General features: G+C 42.3%; 1 protein-coding gene across 1 annotated transcript; it reads right to left on the bottom strand.

The window, feature by feature from the left end:
- Window positions 1-4,094: 4,094 nt before the first annotated feature.
- apobb.1 (apolipoprotein Bb, tandem duplicate 1) lies at window positions 4,095-18,643 on the bottom strand (the record flags this gene model as incomplete). The annotated part of the gene is made up of 27 exons (XM_068343267.1): window positions 4,095-5,090; window positions 5,190-5,373; window positions 5,574-5,685; window positions 5,778-11,762; window positions 11,894-12,264; window positions 12,468-12,529; window positions 12,607-12,767; window positions 13,195-13,367; window positions 13,452-13,662; window positions 13,787-13,917; window positions 13,995-14,177; window positions 14,303-14,508; window positions 14,589-14,756; window positions 14,832-15,035; window positions 15,149-15,325; window positions 15,423-15,618; window positions 15,713-15,924; window positions 16,012-16,158; window positions 16,400-16,514; window positions 16,622-17,066; window positions 17,153-17,238; window positions 17,346-17,470; window positions 17,641-17,793; window positions 17,901-18,048; window positions 18,138-18,283; window positions 18,376-18,488; window positions 18,610-18,643. Coding segments are annotated over 27 exons (11,244 nt in total), but the record flags the coding sequence as incomplete, so codon positions are not given.
- Between the last annotated feature and the right edge of the window lie 588 nt (window positions 18,644-19,231).

Raw genomic sequence — 19,231 nt, 5'->3', positions numbered from 1 at the left:
CAGGACTACTATATGTATTTGATGGACTTTGTATTGATGAATCCCTGTTTTTATCACCTTTATGAAGACAAGTGTTCACAGGACATAAAATATAAGATGTATTTAATCCAAGATAGCACAGAAAAACATAAGAATGAATATTATTATGTGTTTCTGCATTGGTTTGATGGATTTCATATTGGTGTTTCATCAGGTTGATGCAACAGGATTCAGGTTTAATAGAAGTTAGAGATAAGATTCTTCTGACAAGGCAAGAAGTAGAAAAACAAACACTTGTGACAATAGAGAAATGAACCCAGCGTGCATGAAGATAACGACTGAACGTGTTCCTGTTTTCCAGCTCTGATCAGTTGTTTACCATGCTAACAAACCCAGAGCCATGCTAAAACACATGTCAGGGTAGAAAAAAGCACCTTGTCTCTATATGCTAATGTCTCAACAATGGAGATGAAGGGTGACATGGAGAGAAAGTTAAACCACCTGTTATTTCTGAACGTCATCTGTACAGTGTTTTTACACAGTGTTGACCTCTTACCCCCATCTGCTATCACTGAGCTGCTCCAGGGGCCACCGAGTCACAAAGAAGTCACTGGTTTGCCCTGTGCTTTATTGAATAATGACATTTACTATGAATGTAATATTGACTGATTGATTCATTTGTCTTAGGAGACTCTACATCCAACTCCAGCAGCTTTTGAAGAGGGTAAATATTTAAAAAAAAAAAAGGGGGTAATAAAATCCACCCTAACTGATGAAACACTAAAATACGACCCAAACACAACATAATAATAATAATAACAATAATTTAATTTAAAGGTCAAAATTGCATCATTTGCATCATCAAAACTGACCTATACATACGGAGGGTGTCTCCTGTTTACATTTTATGAAACAAACTAAACAAGCTTCACCTGTGCAGTTATTTAAATATACTGTACTTCTTTGTGTATGATGTGATGTAAACCAAGAATTGTGTGTTTTTCGCTGTAAATTATGGACGTGAAGGGAAAAAAATGAGGCAAACGAGCCCCTTGGAGGAGTCTGGAGAGAGACTGTGGCTCTCAGGTGTTACCCTGTTGACCCAGGGGGAGGTGAGGAGATCAGACCCAGACGGGGTGAAGTTCTGGCTCACCTGTGAGGGGTAAACCCAGTCCAGGTGGGTCCCGCACCCTAATTTGAATCTTACTTTGATCTGCGGCCCCGGATGGGATGGATCACAGCCTCATTAGAGCGACGAGCAGAAGGGCCAGATGTCAGGCATAACTTCTGAGTGTGTGTATGTGTGTAAGTGTGTGTGTGTGTGTGTGTGTGTCACTGGTGAGAGATGGAACACTGTAAAAATAATACTGAGTTAAGTCTGTTAATAGCAGTGAAATCTGTACAAACAGTACAAGTTTTTTAAAATAAGTCCTAAAAAAAAAAACCCCTAATAAATAACTTTTAAAACCAGATTGAACCTTAATCTCTTGTTTCCAGATCCAAACTTGTAAACTTGCTGAGAACAGAACAATTTGAAGTGGTTTATCTGAACTAAATCCACCGAGCAGCTGTGTCTACAGGGAGAATAAAAGAACTCTGTGCAATTGTTTAAATATAACTTTTTCCTTTCTTCATCATTTTTCGGGGCAGAGGCCAGCGCTCCGAAAACACCGGTTGACGTTTCCCTGACTCATATCTTCTACTAATTTCAGGAACTCTGTCATAACATGTTCCAGCGCTGTTAAGGAGAGACGGTCACGGATCAAAGGTTCCAGTTTCTGACAGAGTTCCTCAGACGGGATCCAGCTGATTTATTTTATATAACTAACTGTCTATTTAATGAACTAAACACATGCTGGAACACAATGTGTTGCTTTTAGGGCCAAGTACGCTTCAGCAAAAAAGAAGTTCATGGAATGAGTTCAGCTCCGAATCAACAAGGTCATCCTCTGTGTGGAGCAGATACCCGATGAGTCACAACATCAGGAAGGGCGTATTATTCTAGTGACCCATTTATCTGTTTCATGAATTTACTTACTTGGCTCTGAAGTATTTAAAATGCAGTTATTTCTCTATTGCATGTTTATAAAGTATAAAAACACCTCTATATATGTGTCCTACAAAAAAAAATAGAACCTCAAAGATGTCATGTGGAACCAAATCTGCTGATAATCGATGTGCTGTGAAGCCTGAGCGAGACGCTGCCCGTGGAACCAACACGAGGGGATGTTTGTCTGCAGCTACAGGATCACAAGATGAACCGAATCTGTTTCTGCTGCTGATAAGACCCACAAACATGTGGACAGTCACATAACAGAGGTATTATATAAAGTAAATGTTCCAGTGACTCCCTGTGGCTGCAAACAGACACTACATTTTTATCAGTGGACATAAATCTCATATCTTTATAATGTATTTTATGATCTGCTCTCCTGTTTTCGTTAAGTTCCTTGTTTTTACAATATTAACATTTAATTCTACTTTTTTATTATATATTATATAGGTTTATTATATATTTTGAGTAGTAAATGCAATTTTGCACCCATGTCAGCAAGAATCAGTGTATTTCCATCACTACATCACTTAAATAAACAAAATTAATGACCTCAAATCAATTCAGGTATCACGCATTTATAGACATGCATGACAAAGTCCATCCACCAGCAGAACTGCTGTATTTTATTTAAAAAAACACAACAACACATTTTACAACATGAGATATAAAATTTTGGCAAACAACACGTTTTTATTTGGTATTGTCTCTGAAGTTATGCCCTCATCCACAGCTTTTCTGCCCATTTATGAATAAAAATGAGCCACATATTTTGCGTTTGCCTCGAATTTCTCCACTTATTTTCTTGAATGCAATTCAAAATTCGATTGCTTCATGTTGGATGGCGCTATAGGTAATCTAGAAATAGCATTTAAACCTTTGTGTCGTCAGCGAGGCCCATTGCGGGGAGGCTGACCGCATGTCTGTAAGAAGTGTCAATAGCTGCTGCTAAAACACTCCTGGCCGTTAAGAAAACGTTTAGTTGCCATGGTTACGAGGGCCTTGGATGAGGCCTGCCCTTAGAGATCAACAAAAGTCACAGATGCACGGTGGTCTAATGCAAGAAGATTGAGAACACTTGATTACTTGATGTACAAAACTGAGAATCTTACATTATATAATACTGTAATGTGTACGGATTCAAAAGCACAGGCCAGAAATTTTGGAATTTGTTCCCGAACTGATGCTAAAAACAACCAAACGCTAACCTTAAAGAGAGTCAGGCATATTTATTTTAGTTTCGTACAGTTTTATGCATTGCAGAAGAATGGATGTATTTTATTCTCTCCTATAACATCACAGCTGTTTATTCATTTGGTTAAGATCACCTGATTCTGAATGGTTCTTTTATATTTACACAGCGTTGTTACTACAGTAACCCAGGATGGACAAACAAAAACACTGATCTTGAGAGTCAGCATTTTGTATTTTGGAATCATTTCCGAGGCTTGAGTTTAGCTAATATCTAATCTACAGTGATCTTACCCAGTGCCAGCTGGGAAAGTTTCCAAGAAACCAGCAAGAGGTTGGAAACGCCACAGGAAATCTTTACCAGTCAATTCCAATGAACTCCAAATTAGAATATTCCTCAATCTTGGGATTAAAGATGCTATAATTTTCTCCCAAGAACATGTATCGAATAAATTATTAATGACTCTTGTCTGTGGTCGTGTCTAAGTAGATTTTGATGCATTATGATGACTTGATTTGCATGTTTAGTAGAAGCTTCTCCAAATTAGGTTTTCTAGCATTTTTTAAACAATATAAGTGTATTTGTATGGAAAATAATGGTAGTATAACCATGGAAGGATGAAAAAAAATGTACATTTCCACCACAAAAGATATTTAGTTAGTGTTAAAAAAGGAAAAGCAGGCATTGAAAATTTGCATTGATAGATTTTATTGATGCTTGTAGGAAGAGTTTTGCTCCAACAACATTTTTATATCTTTGTACATGGTAAACCATTGAATTAAACTGATACAGCGGGTATTTTTGTTCAACTTGTTGTTATAAATATGTTAATGGGACTGATTGTCCTTGAAGCATGACATGTAGCGGCGCTCACAGTTGGAAAGTAAAAGGAAGGTCGATTTCAAGCCTTCCTTCGTTAACTTTCATCAGGACCTTAACGTCGTCTGAAGCCTCCTGCACAACACCATAAACGGTTGTATTGAGCAGGTCTACGATGTAAATGCACCAGTCCATGATGTAATCCAATGCACTGTTGAGCTGCTCCACATTGAAGGCAGCGACGGCGTCAACAACACTGTATATGACTGTGATGACTCTGATGTAGAGGGCATTAACCCATTCGAACACGGCATCTAAGTAGTCAGACTTGATGGAGTCAACGAACACCTGAGTTTTCTCAACAATAGCCTTGAAGGTCTCGCCAATCTTCACCAGCATGGTGTCAAGGCTCTCAATACTATTCACAAAGTCCACCACGACATCGCTGATGGCCCTTAAGCTCATTTTCACCTGCTCAAGGATCTGGTTTCCAGTGATTACATCACCAATTGGCATGCGCAGCTTCACATTGCTAATTTTGTCTACGAAAATGTTATAGTAGATATCCACAGTATCAGAGACAATCTGGATGACCGACTTCAGAAGAGTAGCAATGCTGCTGGTCAGCCTTTTCAGGACCTCGGGGAGAGTGGTCATCTCTTCAGATCCAGGCAGTTTGAACTGAGTCTCCCTCAAGACCTTGACGGCAGCATCAATGAAGACCTGGACGGTCCTCTGGTACTGGACAATGACGCTCCTGTAGAAGACTGACAGTGGGCTCATTTTGAAGTCGTAGTTGATGGCTGCGTTATAGGCCTCACTGATTCTGTTGACCACAAAGTTCTTGAAGTCCACAAGGGTGCTCATGATCTGGTACTTGTCAGCAAACGTTGTGACTGCAATGATGATTGAAGGAAGTCTGGTCTTCAAGGCTGTCAGCATTTCCTTTGGTACCTCCATGTTGTAGGCTACCAACAGGCTGGTCTTATCGTCTCCCTTAGAAGATGATCTAATGGCCAGCACATCAACGTCGACATCCGGGGCAGACTGTTGAATAGAAGAAAGTCAATTTTGTTTTATATTTGACAATATAGAATTTTCTTTACAGTTGCGTCAAGAAGGCGTAGGTGATGTGACGAGACTCACAGCGTAACGACCGTAGAGTCTTGCACTCATTTGGGATGGGACTCTGCCGATAAGCTTCAGGCCCAGAAAGCCTGCGGTGGGAACAGATACTGAAGCGCTGATGGCATCTTTGTTGGAAGCATAACGCAGGTTAAGATCAGTGAAAATGGGACTGGTGATGTCCACATTCAGAGTGTGGCGAGAACTGGAAGAGAAAGAACGCATTTCAAATGAAAAACACACATTTGATGCTTAATGTCGAAGGAATCTGATGAAATATTTGATGTTTACCTGTCATCAGGCAGTGGCCCCCAACTAAAAAAACACAACAGAAACAGATATTCAGACTAAATACAGAATAAAAGAAGAAATCCTTTAATATATAAAATAAATCAAACAGGTTACCTCAAGCCTAGAGCGAAGACGTGGTTGACATCTACGTTACAGTCAGCATGCACTAGCGCAATCTTGTTGATGATGTTCAGAACTTCATTTTCCACGTTAATAGTGGAAGAAGCTAGTGAAAAAATATTTTCGACAGAGTTAGGGCTGAACAATGACACATGACTTTAAACAAATAGAGATGGATTTGGAATTTCATCAACTCACCATCAATGTCATGGTTGAGGAGCACAATGAAGGAGGTGGCAGAGGACTTGAAGGTGACTTTGTAAACAGGAGCGATGCCATCCAGACCACCTAGAAGGTTTGTGGTGTACAGAGGGCTGATCAACTTGACATCAGCAGAGATCTTCTGCTTGGCGGCAGACACATCGGCAACAGTCTTGGCAAAGAGAGAGAGGTCCCCAATGTCGCTTGGTTGGGAAATATCAATTGTGATATCATGAGTCCAAGAGGAGATTGGAGTCACGTCAATGGTTGCCTGGACAAGTTGTTTGCCTTTGGTGTTGAAATTGAACAGGTTTGCCTCATTGTTACCATTGAACTTCAGCAGTGCATACACACGGCTCAGGTCGGCCTGGACATCTAGACTCTGGTTGACATCCATGCCAAGGATTTTGTTAGTGCCATCATCGATCTTGCCATCAAGAATAATCTTAGAGGTAGAGCGCAGGCCATCGCCGTTCAGATACAGATTCCAGCTGTTGTCCACAACTGCAAAAAGTAAATAGTCTTCAAGCACCTTTCCATCCATGTTTGCCTTGATGGATGTCTCCATGGAAGCATCGTAAAAGCTTCCTTCCAGCTTCAGAATGTGGACTGCGTCACCCTTTGCGAAGACCCTGAGAGGGATGTTGAGATCACCGTTCACCCTCAAGGTGGAGACAGCATTTGCTTTGGTTTTGGTGTCGGCAACCAGATTGTGGTTGACTTGCAGGTTGAGAATTGTTAGAGCAATCTTTCCAACAGAATTCATAGATATGGCAGCTTCAAGGGCGGCAGGGTTCACAATGATGCTGCTGTCGTGAGTGCCTTCAATGCAACTGTTTTCAAGGGACAAGGAATTAGCTAACTTGATTCCTCTTTGCATGGTCAGCCTGGTGGTGCCATCAAGCTTGGCTTTGAGAACTTCAAACACAGAGACTGTTGTAGCTGCCAAACGGAAGACAATATCATCCTCAGTGGAGACTCCAGCATTTAGATTCAGATTAATGACTTGAGACTTGACGGACAGCTCTGCGATCACGTTGCCCAGAGAGGGAATCCAAATGAGACCCAAATCAATAAGGGGTCCATCTTGGGATTTCTTATAAATAATCTTGCCATCCACATTCACAATCTGCTCAGTGGTAGTCAAAATATTCATCAATCCAGTCTGCTCGTACAGGTTGAGGTCACTGATAGCTGGGGTACGGAAGTCAACAAAAGGCAGATCGATCTCAGGAATGCTGATGGGGGAGGTCAGGAAGTCGAAATTGGCCACAACATCAGAGGCAACAAGGACAACAGCCTCATTTTCACTATTGTCAACAGTGAAGTTGTAGAACATCTTGTTCTGATTGAGATTAGCCAAAAGCATGGTGTTTATCTGCTGGGCACCAGGTTTGACAAAGACTAAGTAATCATTCTGCAAATCCATCTTAGCCATCAGAGTTTCAAAAATGCTGATCTTAGCATTTCCTTTGTTCTGGAATTCAAAGTTAATCTCAAATGGACGGACTACAAAAACGACTGCATTGGACATTACTCCACTAAGTGGACCAATTAATTCTGCGTCATGGTTTGCTTTCACCTCAACCTTCAGATCGTACAGGTTGGCATGTCCAGAGGCCAAAAACAGACTGTTCTTAACAAGTGGTGCCTCAACCACATTGCGGATGTTAAACTTTAAAAAGGAAAAGATTCCAGATTCAGCAGTGATCTGCTGCTTCATCTTCAAGGCACTACAGTCTGTGTCACCAGTGAAAGTCAAAATGACGCTCTTGGGAGTGGCTGACAAATATAGATGGCTCACATGTTTGCCATCACCATTCAAAAGACCAGAATTGTCAACTGTTAATGTGAGAGCCAATCCAGTTTGACGAACGACGGCTTTGTGGCTTACGTTGACCTCATTTCTGATATCGAACATTGGGAGGTCAACCAAATGCACGTAAGATGCATCAAGAGAGGCAGACATACCTTCTTCCATAGCGATAAAGCCATTGTTCACAAACTCAGCAGAGTAAGGCAGGGTGGAAACCTTGATTGTTGTCTTGGTTTGAGCCTGACCTGATAGCCCATAGATACTTAGAGATCCCTGTTGTTGAATGTCAAGCAGTTTGTGTACAAACGCCCCAGATTCAGCAATGACAATACGGCTCATTTTTGGGATTGCAAGGCGAGCGGTGGCATCAAGTTTGTAATTAAGAAAGTCAATAATAGGACATGTGGCCTGGGAACTGAGAGATACAATGAATGTAGGTGACACTTCATTGTTAGTAGAGTTCAGGAGCTCGACAGTTGTCATGGTGGTGTAGAATGGTGTGAGGAATTTGACCTCCCCATTCAGGTTACCAAAGCATGGGAATATTCCACGTGCAATGGTTGGCAGCTCGATCTCGGGAACTGGAAGAGACTTAACAAGCTTTTCTACAGGAACTTGTGGGATGACAGGCAATGAGATCTCAGGAATAGTAATTTCTGGCAAGCTTATCTCAGGCATGGAGGGAAGGAAGCTTAAAGTCAAGTCTCCAAAGACAGCATCCACATCAAACATTTTGATTTCCCAGTTGACAATGTAATCAATCAGCTCGATGATTTTCATCTTGATGTTGTCAATGGAAAGAGCGGTGGCTGGAATGGTGAGGGAACCCATGATGGTGAATTCAGGAATGTCCAGCTGTGTCGGGATTTCCCACTTTTCAAACATGTCCATGTTGAGCGTCACTGAGGGCATGATGAGATCAGTGAAAGGAACAGTGAAGGATGGTGTTTTCAACTCAGCTGTTTTGAGAGCGTTATAAAGTCCATCAATCATCTGCAGAACCTCTGTAAAGATTTCTTGTTCAGTCACAAAGTTAAAGACCTCAACCACGAGTGTTATCATAACTTTGGGAATCTTTATGGCACGCTGGTACCATACCTTCACAGTGTCCACACCAGAGGTGATCATGGCATTGACATCAAGAGCTCTGATTTTCTCTTGAACGAAGCGAACTAATACCTTGAGGTTCTCGAGCACAAACTGGTTAGCAATATCCTTGAGAGATTTAATGATCTCTGCAACTTTCATTTCTCTCAGGCGTTCCACAATGCCTCTACCGGTGGCTAAGACAGTGTTGACCAATTCCCTTGCTGCTGCGATCTTCTCTTGGATTTTGAGAGACTTGATCAGGTCGTTCACATAGATTGTGTACTTAGTAATAACGCGATTGGCAGAATCCACAAAGTCATTGTATTCCCATGACTTCAGATTGGTCACCATAGCATCAAGATACCAATTCAGCTGTTGAATTATATCAGTAACCTCAGTTGTTTTCAAGTATTCTATAGCATTCTGGAAGATTCGAATCATCTTGGTAGGAATATCTGCTTCCGTCACCATCTTCATCACAGTTCTGATGGTTTCCTCAATCCTCAACTGCCTGACAAGTTCCACAGCTTTTTTCAAGAGATCTTTAACCTCAAGCATCCCGATCCACTCTCTCATCTTGGCAGCAAATGCATTGATCTTTCCTGCAATGTCAAGCTCCTGAATCATTTCCAGTACGTAATCTGCTGAATTGCTGATAAACTCTGTGGGAATCCATCTGGACAGGCGAATCCATTCAATAGATAAAATGAATTCTTTCAGCTCAGTGACAAATTTCTGTATGTCAAAGGTCTCAATTAACCTTTTCATTTCTGTCAAGATTCCCTCCAGTAAACCCTTCAGATCATACTTTACATCCAAATGGTACAGGAACTCGATGCTGGTGCCTCCCAGCCTTTCTAAGTTAGCCTCATGGACAAACGTTTTGAGGGTATCAATCAGAGACAGAACTGTAGCCTTGACTTCAAATGCCTCATCAATTGCAATCAGCTGTTGCTTGATCTTCTGAATGAGGGCGTCAGGCAACGTGGCACTAAGAACAATCTCCTTCACCATTTTAACAAAGCTTCGGATGTAAACAGAGAGATCAGCCCACAGCTTTTCGACAGCAACTCTCAGATTAGCCAAAGCGGCATTCAGATCCTCAGCAGAGATGACTAGGTTTTGTGTAACATCACTGACATAGTCCTTCAGCCAAATTAACTTGCCTTCAATGTTAAGTTTAGAAACAATGTCACTTACATACTGGGGAAGAGCCTGAAGTCTAGCCCTCATCTCTTCATTGTTGAGGTAATCTTTCAGTACCTCTGCAATTTGCACAATGGTGTCCTTGATGCTTTCCAAGATGATGGGCAGATTTTCCAAGGAAGGGAGCTGAATCAAGTGACCTTCTGTGTTCTTGTCATACTTTACAAAGCCAGAGAGAGCAAATTCCTGGTTGTCTGCGGAGTCTCCGTTGAGGATGTTTGTCAGGATGGTGCCAGACATCTCAATTCCAGTTTTCTCAAGAGTGTTGTAAACACTCAAGTCCTGATTGAAAGCATGCTCATTTACTTTAGACCTCAGCCTGAGAGTGCTCTTCTGCTCTTGAAGAGACAGAACAGAGTCCAACTTGCTGTCAAATGTGGTTTTAAGGGAAAGCCCATTCGCTAGCTGTTGGGTGACTGAAGCTCTGCCTTCAAGTGAGTTAGCAAAGGCCAGAGGCTGTGCTTTAAGTAGGGCCTTGCCATAGAGCTGGGCATGGTGGTCTCCATACCAGGTCAAGTCTCCATCAGCATTGAAAACAGCATCAAGATTAATGTCGAAAGGCACAATACTGCAAAGGATGGCATGGTTAAAGCGCACTGGTTGTGAGTTGAAGTTAGCATTATTGGTGATCCTGGCAGCAAGACCAATGATTTCAATCTCTGTGCTTTGGTCCATTTTTGTTCCTAAGACTTTTCCAGTGGTGCCGCATTTTGCATTGGCAGTCAAATCAGCATAACTTATCAGGTAGGTGTGCTTGATCTCTTCCTTTCCATAAGTGGCTTTTAGATTTCCAGTTAAGTCCACCTTGTAAAGCGCTGCCAGCAGCTGAGCATCATTAATGATTTCAGCCGAAAGAAGCTTCAAGTTGTTGTTAATATTTGCAGATGCAGTGTAAGGTTTCACATCAACGGTGATAACATGAGTGTAAGAGGCATATTCACTTGCTGTGACATCAGCCTTTGAGTTGAAGTCAAGGCTAGCAAGAGTAATGGTCAATGTGTTGGCATTATCAACTGTGAAGTCACGGAATGCACCCTTGTTGCTAATGGACAGAGTAGCTCTTGTAGCATCAAGTCCAGCACTGAAGGTGTTGTCCAAGACAAGTGGGCTCTTGATGATGTTCTTTCCACTTACGGCCAATCCATCCTTGTCCATTTTCAGAGTAGCCTTGTGATTGACTTCATTCTCAAGGAGCTTCAGAATGGCATCGCTATTTACAGCCAGGCCAGCGCCATCAAGAGAGGCGGTCAGCAGAGAATAAACTCTGTTTTCGCTGTTGTCTGTACTTGTTTCAATTCTCATGAGAATGGCGCCGGCACCAACAGAGGCATCAGCTTTGTTGTTAATCTTCATACCAAAACCAAGGGCATTGGCATCCCATTTCATCGACAGCTTGTTCTCTTTGAAAGTAAGCTCAGCAACATGGGTCAAGACATCTTCATTAACTTTAGTGTTGGACACAACTGACAGTTCACCATTGACAAGGCTACCGGCGATTACATTCCTGGCAGCAAGGATGCTGGAGTCGAGAGAAAGAGTTGAATCGATCTTTGCCTCTGGCCTGAATGGGTAGATGATGAATGACTGGGTTGAACCCAAGTTGCCATAGATGGATCCAGCCTTGATCTTTCCAAGGAAGTTGCTATCAACAGAGATATCCTCAGTGTTGGCCCCAGCCATACCAGTATGGTCCACTTCAACGATGAGGCCAAGCGGGCTTCTGACTACAATCTTGCTGATGGATTTCAAACCGACTCTGTCTGTCATTGTTATGTCTTCAGCAATGCTTAAACTGGCAGAAATGAGTTTATGGGCCAGAGTGGTTTTCCATTCAGCCTTGATGGAATCATCTGCGGCCAACAGTCCAGACCCTAAATAAGCCAAAAAAATAAAATTGATTGATAACTGAAAATTCCATAAACATATAACCTGAGTGCGCAGGGAATGAGAAAAGGTAAAGGCAATTTACATTATGACTTCCTGAATAATAAAATTTGAATACCTCCAATCTGCACTGACAGAATGTCAATTGGAGACGTTCCTGTCACGTCAAACTTGGCCGAGTAACTTGGTGCCTCAACAACATCTTTGCCAACAGCCATTGAGGCCTTCAGGTTGTACAGGTTAGTGTTCACCAGAGCTGAAATTTCAGCTTTGCCAAGAGGAATGGCCAAAGTAAGACTCTCAGGCACAACAAGTTCAGGAACTGGAATCTTCCAGGAAGCAATCTCCAGTCCCAACTGGGGCAGAGACACGTAAGGTGTGGTTAAAGCAGGTGGGAAGTTAAGATCTTCCGTTGTCTTTCCTCCAAGAGGGATTGGGATAGTGATGGTAAAGCGCTCGTTGTTGAACAGGTAGACAGCCTTAGCCTCACTGTTAAAAAAAAGTTAATGAAGTGTTAATTAAATAAAGTGGGACTTATTTTTTGTTGAAATGTACAGTAGATATTTTGTTCCCCCCCCCAAAAAAAACTTTGCAAAAACGTGACCCCTTACATCAAACATAAGTAGTAAGGTCAAAAAGAAACGGTGACTGTAATTAGAATAAAGTTAACATATCATCAACCTCACACTTACCTCTGCAGAAACAGGGTCTCTGGAATTGACATTTCAGGCAGTTTTACATAGGTGTTTGCTATCTAAAAAAGAAATTAAAAGTTTTAAGGATGTTTCACTGCAGAAAATCTGAATATTTGATTAAATCCAAGTGACATACCTCTACAAGTTTCATGAGGATATCACGGACCTGCATTTCAGTCTCACCCCACTGAGAGTCAAGGAGAGCTTTGCCATACAGTACGGCCACATCATAATAAGGCAAGTCTTTGGTGTCTGCGTTGACATCAGACTTGAACTCAACCTCAACCTTGTTGGCATCTGCAATGGTAGAATACAATATATTTGGAAAAATTCTTCTTAACTTCGGGTCAGGATAGCCAAAAACAAAATATATATCGAGCCATCAGTAATGGACTTATGATAAAATTAAATAAAAAAGTTCCCAACTGTCAAAACATTTCATGACTGGGCCAGGAAATGGAAATCAAGTCAACGGACACCGTACACATGCTTAAAGTAGTTATCATTTCAAACACGAATCAACATTCAATTTTTAACAGGAATTTTCCGAATATTAAAACAGAACTATAGTCCTAACAGTTTCTTGGAATAACCTTTCAACATCCAGAAGTACCTGACACTATTTGAACACATTTCCCCAGGAAGACAAACAAACCCAGTTGACCCAGGTTTATTTGCACAGTACTGATGTAATATTCCAAAATAAAGGATGTAATTTCATTACCGTATTTCAATGCAACAGTCTGCAAAGACACTGCTTCCAGGACCTTGATGTCACTCTTCAGCTTCAGTTCCAATTGGTCACTGCGGCTCATGCTAGCAGTGACAGTGGCATCAGCACTGATTGCAGGGACAAGAAGCTGGACTTCCAGCATACCTTCCATCATAGCCTTCAGACTAAAAAAACAACAGTGAGTTAGCGAAATCAAAATTGTTAGCGGGACATTGAAGTTGCATCATGAGGAATTACAGATTTCTTACTTGGCACGGGCAACCAGGGACAGCTGAGGAACATTCTTATTGATCAAGTCAAGAGAGATGGAGTGAGTTCCTCTGCCCTTCGTTTTGGCGTCGACAACACCCAGCCTGACTCCAGCCTCCACATCGAAGTCGGGGATCTGGATGTCAGCTGTGACGATGCTCCTCTTCCTGTTGTATTTCAAGATTGCTCTGGCTTCGCTGGGATTCTCAGCTGTTGTTCGCAAATAAATGGATTACTACTCCTCCACAATAAAAATAGAGTTATAAAAACTTCTCAAAACTTCTACAAATAATTTAATGACAAATCAGAAATGTATTTCAGTATCAAGCATTACCTTCTGCTCTCAGGAGGATTTTCACAGAGTCCACCTTCTGCTTGCCCCCTTCTCCCTCCAGGAGGAGCTCGTAGGCAGCAGTGACAGTGTACTCAGTGACCTCACCGGTTGGGTGGAGTTCCACAGCGAGTCTATTCATATACATCAGTTAGTTAGCAATCTTACAAGTCCAAACTATTTGCTGGCAGTTCTCGGTAGACATCCTTACCTGCTGTCACCGGTGAAGGGGAAGTAAGGTGCATTGTCCATAGAGACAGCATCAGGGTATTCCAGGGCAGTGCAGTATTTCATTCCAGCAAAGAAAGGAGTGCACTCACGAACATCAACCTTGTCCACAACCATAGAGGGGATGGTCTTCAGCTCTGATCCAGCCCTTGCAACCAGGGTGTTTCTATTTTTTTAGTATAGAGCAAAGTTACTTGTAAATTCCCACCCATGTTTGTCTCTTTCTTTCAGGTGAAGAGATTTGTCCTGTATTTACATTTGGATAACATCTGAAAATCTGCTAGGACTTACGCCATTGTTATGAGCTTTGTAGGACTTGTTGGAGCGGGTATTATCAACCTGACATTGCTGCTGTCAAATGTGATCTTGGCTCTGAGCCCACTTTCATGATAAATGTTGGTGTGCATCTCCAATCCAGAGTCCATAAATTCAGGGATGTGCGAGCCAATCTGAGTTATGAACTCAACACCAGCAGATGGCATGAAGGAAACTTCACTCTGAGGAAACAAAATAGAGAGGTTGATTCTGTGTTCTTGACAACCAGGACGTTATTTACACTTAAAATACAGATAGTTACCATGTCAGGGGCAATCTTGAGTCCACCCTTGATTCCAGGGGCAAAGGTACCAGACAGAGAAATCCTCAGAGGAACTCCAGTGCTTGTAGGCAGGAAAAATTCAGTGTCCATGAAGATGTAGTGAGCAAAGATTGTGTTGTCAGCCTTGGTCATGAGTGCCTTTATCAGCTGGGACCAAGAAACAAACCTCAGTATCATAAACAAGTCAAATCTTGTTGAATTTAATTGTTAGAACTAACTTACATTGGATGGGAACATCTTGAGCATGCTATCAATCATCATGACAGCAGAGTAGGCCACCTCCTCCAAATCATTGGTCCTCATAAAACCCAGCTCATTTCCCAAAAGTCTCAGGTAAACCATGGCATCAGGAGACTCTGCCACCTTCAGGTCCCTTACAAGCTTGTTGAAGTTGCGTCCGATGTCTCTAATCAGGCTCTGGGAGGCCTAGAAATGGAGCAGGACACTTTGTTATAAGATTATTCTCTTGTGGAGAAGTTGGTCAGTCATTATTCTTATTGGTTTTTTAGTCGATGCACTAAACAGATGGTTCTGAGTACCTGTCTGTTTTTGTCCCCATTCATAGAGGGCACCAGGACCTTCAGGATCTCTCTAACTTTGATTGGTACATTGTCAGAGACAAAGTACATTGTCTTCAGGACAGTGTCGGGAAGAAATCCATTCTGTCCAAACAGGGCTTCGACAGTTGGCTCAAATCCTACACCTTCCATACCAATCTGGTAGTGGAGACAACATTTTCATGGTCACACTCCAGTATCTGGAAAAATGTCATCTCAAATCCAAGTATAGAATAAAACGGCTCAAATTATTTACCTCCATCATGTCAATGTCAAAACCAAAGGACCTCAGAGTCATTTCAAGCATGACTTCCTTGGGCATGTAGCTGCTGCCCTCAAAGATCATGTTGCCCTGAACGGATCCGAGCTTGTAGTTGCGGGAGTACATAGTGGGGTCCATAATGGGCCCAATCTCATTTTCCTGCAGGGCATCACGAATGGTCTGTCTGATTCTGAAAGAAAGAAAAAAAAGTTAAACACCTGTATACCTATAAAATAGTACAAGCAGAACAGAAAGGAAATATGAATATGTTGCTCTCCACTCACACAATGGTCTCTGCCTCAGTTGAGGACAGTATGTTGGCAATGTAGGAGTTCACAAAGCTCTTGAATTGTTTGTCCTGTTCCAGGGGCAAAACAGCAACCAACTGGGCCAGTTCAGTGGCCTGGGGGTCCTTCATCAGTACCAGAAAAGCAGCAATACGCTTCTGCATGGGTCTGGCACTGTCCAAAAGCACCTGGAGAAGAACTTCTCTGCCCTGCGACCACATAAAATCATTCTAGATGAGCAGTGAGTAGATTTATTTGAGAACCGTGTAAGAATTGAAGAATAAAATAGTGCTTGCCTCCTCAGGGACTGGAGTCAGCCGGTACACTTGAATGGCAGCCTGCTGCACAGCTGGAGAAGCTGCAGGTTGGTTCACACACTGGGTCACAGCGGCTCTGAGGGCAGGACTGGCAGGAATCACAGCGGGAGCCATGTTTCCAATGACCTACAACATCACACCCAAATTGAGCATAGCGTGCTCCTCAATTGGCCGAAGTGTTTAGCAATTTTTGTCTTGGTTGTGATCAAACGACAACTCCTGGTTTACGCATCCATTAATATGGTAATTACTGGAGTATACGCAAGTATGTGGACTTAAATTTTAATAGAAAACATCTTTTACTGTGATTGTGAATGTATAAGATGCGGTTCTTCTTAGAAATACTGGTATTTATTGAGATGCCTACCCTAAGTGTCAAAAAAGTGGTGTCCTTCTGCTCTGAACAGTCACCCAAATGTGCAGCCATGAACTCAGCAACAGAGTGGATCTCTGGGATCAGTTTTCCTTCAGTTTTGTAAAACCTGTTGACAACAAGCAGATATTAAGAATTCAAGGCTTGTGGATCTTGTATTGCACCCAGGAGAAAATGCTTAGGAGTGTAGTTATAGTTGGGGGTATCTTTGCTCACCTCTTAACAGCATTGCTCAGGGCATACATGATGGGCTTGCTGGGCTTGTACTTGGCCATTTCCAACATGTCACTGATCAGGATGGCAGAGGGATTGGAAACGAGACCCATAGCAAACACGGCAGCGTCAACCTCAACTGCGGAGCTGTCGAAGGTTCTAAGGATCTGCATGATGGCACTGCTGCACTCAGGGGTTCCACACTGGGCCAGAACCTGGTAGGTCAGGACGGGGGACAGAGCAAGAGCCTTGGGAATAGCGGGACTCAGGGTCTCGATCCTCATTCCACGGACCATGGTGACAAGAGAGCGGAAGAGGTTGGCCCTCCTCTCGCCTTCGGTCTCAGGTAAAGTGGCCAGTTTAGTCAGGAGAGCCAGTGCTGCATCTTTATCCTGGATGGCACTCTTGTCCTCAACAACATCCATGTGAAGACCCTTGATGATGTTGCCTAGGATACACCAAAGTCACGTTCAGGAGTTAGATTTTCAGACCAATCAATCGTGAAATAGAACAATAGCTGAAAACGGGGCTTACTGTGCTCAAAGATTCTGTCATTGAGAGGAGAAACCTGAACCAGAGTCAGTTCTTGCTTTCCAACGTTGGTGACCCCATATTCTCCCCTGGAACAAGAAGAAGACAGATGGTTCAAAAGAGTCTCATGCACAAGACATACCAGAATATTCCCTTTAATAGCTGAGCTTTTCATGGAGCATAAAGTCAGACTCACTTGCGAGAGAAGGGAATGAGGATGTGCTTCTCCACGCAACCTCCGGAGGTCATGTGTTTCTTCTCATTGTCAAACTTGTAGTTGCAGGTCTGTGAGCTTCTGACAAGGCGGGTGAGGAGGTTTGGCTGACGATAGAAAGGGCTTTCATTACACTTTGTCCATGTCAAATTAGGATTTTGTACTATAGTGCAACACTTCCACATATGCTGTCTCATATTTCACAGTGAATCCACATTATAAGACTGATTTAAACAGTTTATCTCACTCTACAAACCACTCTGTTGGGATTTCTTACCGAGCCAGAGACGAGTGCCAAGGGGCTGGTGTTATCTCTGATGGGAACAAATTTGTCACATGCTGAAAGATCCCTGTTGAGGGTGATGTCAGTTTCAATGTCCTCTGCAGCGTTGACCACGTATTGGGTCCTGCATTCACCGTGGATGGTGGGCTAAAGAAGATAAAGAAGGAAAAAGATGAGGGCTTCTCAGATTTTACCTTGAATATATCCTCAAATATATAAAATATGCAACTTGTTTTCTTTGTATATTGGCATACCATGTAGCTCTTCCTGTCTTCCTCCATCAAGGGCACAGCCAGGGCAGAGATGATACCTCTCTTGGCGTTCAGGATTGTTGGTGTCTCACCTTCTTCAGGGAACAGTTTCACCTTGTACCCATCCTCAACCACAAACTTCAGAAGGTTCCTAAAAGAAAATGCACAATATTTAAATTAAATAATCATATAAATAATACTTAAACGTGTGAAGAAGGTAGCTCTCATTGGGTAACATACTTCTCCATCTCAGCAGCAAAAGCCTCAGAAGTGGGTGCAGGAGCGAACACAGGGTTTCCCTCTGCGTCCATGTCCACCACGTCGATCAGGCTGCAGCCGGTGGTGCGGAGGATGAAGCTACACGTCTGGGGCACTGCGATTTCAACCTATCAGAGGAGACGCATGATGCACTTTTGATCCCATTTGGGGAAAATCAATGGAATCGACTAAAGATGATTCTGAAGAATCTTTCTCGTACCTTGCAAGACACACTGGGTCCGTTCTGGAGCGGTGAGGCTCCATTGATGGCATTCAAAGACGCAGCGTTGTATCGGTATTCGTATTTGTGCAGGGTCTTGTATCGTTTGGCCACTAAAAGAAGATTCGGGTTAAAAATTGATGCACTTTAAAGCAATATATTCACTCTTTATAATTAAATTATTGCAGAGACAGATGTCAACCCAAACTCAAGCCTAATGTGAGAAGAACTTACGGAGGCAGGTTGGCTGGTCGTCATCTTGGGCAACTGTAACGGAAAAGATTTATTTTTAGTAATTCTTTCTCAAATACAACTCAAATACAGACTCTTTATGTCTTTAAACTTAAATACTCACAAGCCAGGGCAGAGGTGCTGAGGAGCAACAGAAGGCAGAGCTTCGAATTCCCCATGACGGGTTTGTTGGAGCTCTCTCCCTACAGTTGGTGAGTACTCAGATGAGACTGAGTCCTGGGCGTCAGGTGAGGACTTTTATACTCTCATCTGTGGTCTGTCAGACCACCGGGAGGCGCCGACGGAGGTTTGAACGCTCAAAGTCCAACTAGCCCCACTGTGTGGCGGGACAAAGGCAAAAGGTTTCCATACCATGTCTGCATGGTATAGATATTTTAATGCACATATGGCCCATATGGTTAATCAGTTAAAGTGCAATTAAATTTATTATCAGATGGAGGTGATAATGACTGTTTTTATGATAGTGATGGGCAGTTGTGTGATTGTGATAATTTTAGTCTTTTTAATGTAATAAAATAATTTTTAAAAAAGGTGATTTTTGATAAATAAGACATTTTCACTTATAATTTATTATTACTATGTATTGATTTATGGTGATAAGCTA

This window comes from Antennarius striatus, chromosome 19 (assembly GCF_040054535.1).
Source record: "Antennarius striatus isolate MH-2024 chromosome 19, ASM4005453v1, whole genome shotgun sequence".
Lineage (NCBI taxonomy): Eukaryota > Metazoa > Chordata > Actinopteri > Lophiiformes > Antennariidae > Antennarius > Antennarius striatus.
This window is presented reverse-complemented; position numbering and strand designations above follow the sequence as displayed.